We start from the raw sequence: 1,426 nt of genomic DNA on the forward strand, positions 1-1,426 counted from the left end.
CGTCCCTTCACCTTCTAGTGTGTGGTCTGGTCAACTTACTTTTGCCACGTTATTGTGACTCATCGCCTGCACATGGTGAACTGTATCTTTTCTTAACTGTTAATACTGGTTCCGTTTATATTGACAGATTTTACAGAAACACGGTAGACAGAGAGACAGAGAAACGAAGTACAAAAATCGAGTAAGCAAATGACGTAGATGAAAACATCCTATCCCAGAAGTCTGGAATCAAGTCTCGTAAGTCTAGAAACATGTCCCAGAAGTCTGGAATCAAGTCCCATAAGTCTAGAAACATGTCCCAGAAGTCTGGAATCAAGTCCCATAAGTCTAGAAACATGTTCCAGAAGTCTGAAATCAAGTCCCATAAGTCTAGAAACATGTTCCAGAAGTCTGGAATCAAGTCCCATAAGTCTAGAAACATGTCCCAGAAGTCTGGAATCAAGTCCCATAAGTCTAGAAACATGTCCCAGAAGTCTGGAATCAAGTCCCATAAGTCTAGAAACATGTTCCAGAAGTCTGGAATCAAGTCCCATAAGTCTAGAAACATGTTCCAGAAGTCTGAAATCAAGTCCCATAAGTCTAGAAACATGTCCCAGAAGTCTGGAATCAAGTCCCATAAGTCTAGAAACATGTCCCAGAAGTCTGGAATCAAGTCCCATAAGTCTAGAAACATGTTCTAGAAGTCTGGAATCAAGTCCCACAAGTCTAGAAACATGTCCCAGAAGTCTGGAATCAAGTCCCATAAGTCTAGAAACATGTCCCAGAAGTCTGGAATCAAGTCCCATAAGTATAGAAACATGTCCCAGAAGTCTGGAATCAAGTCCCATAAGTCTAGAAACATGTCCCAGAAGTCTGGAATCAAGTCCCATAACTCTAGAAACATGTCCCAGAAATATGGACTCAAGTCTCATAAGTCTAGAAATATGTCCCAGAAGTCTGGAATCATATTCCTAAGTCTGAACCCACAGGACGAAAATTATGAAAACTGTCTAATATATTATTTGATCATACAGTTTTATTCCCAGAATATGTTCAATATGTTCATCATTATCATGCTTGACACATCATCCTGAGACGGTGCAGTAAGCGATCACCCACACGAATGAGGGATCACAAAGGGATGATTTAAAGACTAATGGGTCACACTTAAAGATTTATAGACCGACAAACTCCATTCAGATCAAGCGTTAAAGGAATGAAATAGAAAGAAGAAGAACGAAAGCAAGAATGAAGAAGAGACAAGAGAGAAAGAATGCTTCGACAGCGGAAGGGATTTTTGGCTTCCGGGAGTTTTATTTTAAAGATAAAAACACACACACAGGCGTGTATGGAATATAGTAAGTGTTGCCAGGATAGCCTGAAATGGTGATTATATATACAGATATATATATATATATATATATATATATATATATATATATATATA

The 1,426-nt window shown here is 38.6% G+C and overlaps 1 protein-coding gene across 1 annotated transcript; it reads right to left on the reverse strand.

Moving 5' to 3' along the window:
- Window positions 1–209: 209 nt before the first annotated feature.
- On the reverse strand, window positions 210–869 carry LOC138355615 (autotransporter adhesin EhaG-like). Its single transcript, XM_069310930.1, has one exon. It carries the CDS (start codon window positions 867–869, stop codon window positions 210–212), a length of 660 nt encoding a protein of 219 aa, XP_069167031.1.
- Between the last annotated feature and the right edge of the window lie 557 nt (window positions 870–1,426).

The sequence above is a fragment of the Procambarus clarkii genome, chromosome 68, assembly GCF_040958095.1.
Source record: "Procambarus clarkii isolate CNS0578487 chromosome 68, FALCON_Pclarkii_2.0, whole genome shotgun sequence".
NCBI classification, from domain to species: Eukaryota; Metazoa; Arthropoda; class Malacostraca; order Decapoda; family Cambaridae; genus Procambarus; species Procambarus clarkii.

Coding starts and splice junctions, on each gene's coding strand:
- LOC138355615 (XM_069310930.1), bottom strand. CDS start 869: ATGGGACTTGATTCCAGACTTCTGGGACATGTTTCTAGACTTATGGGA.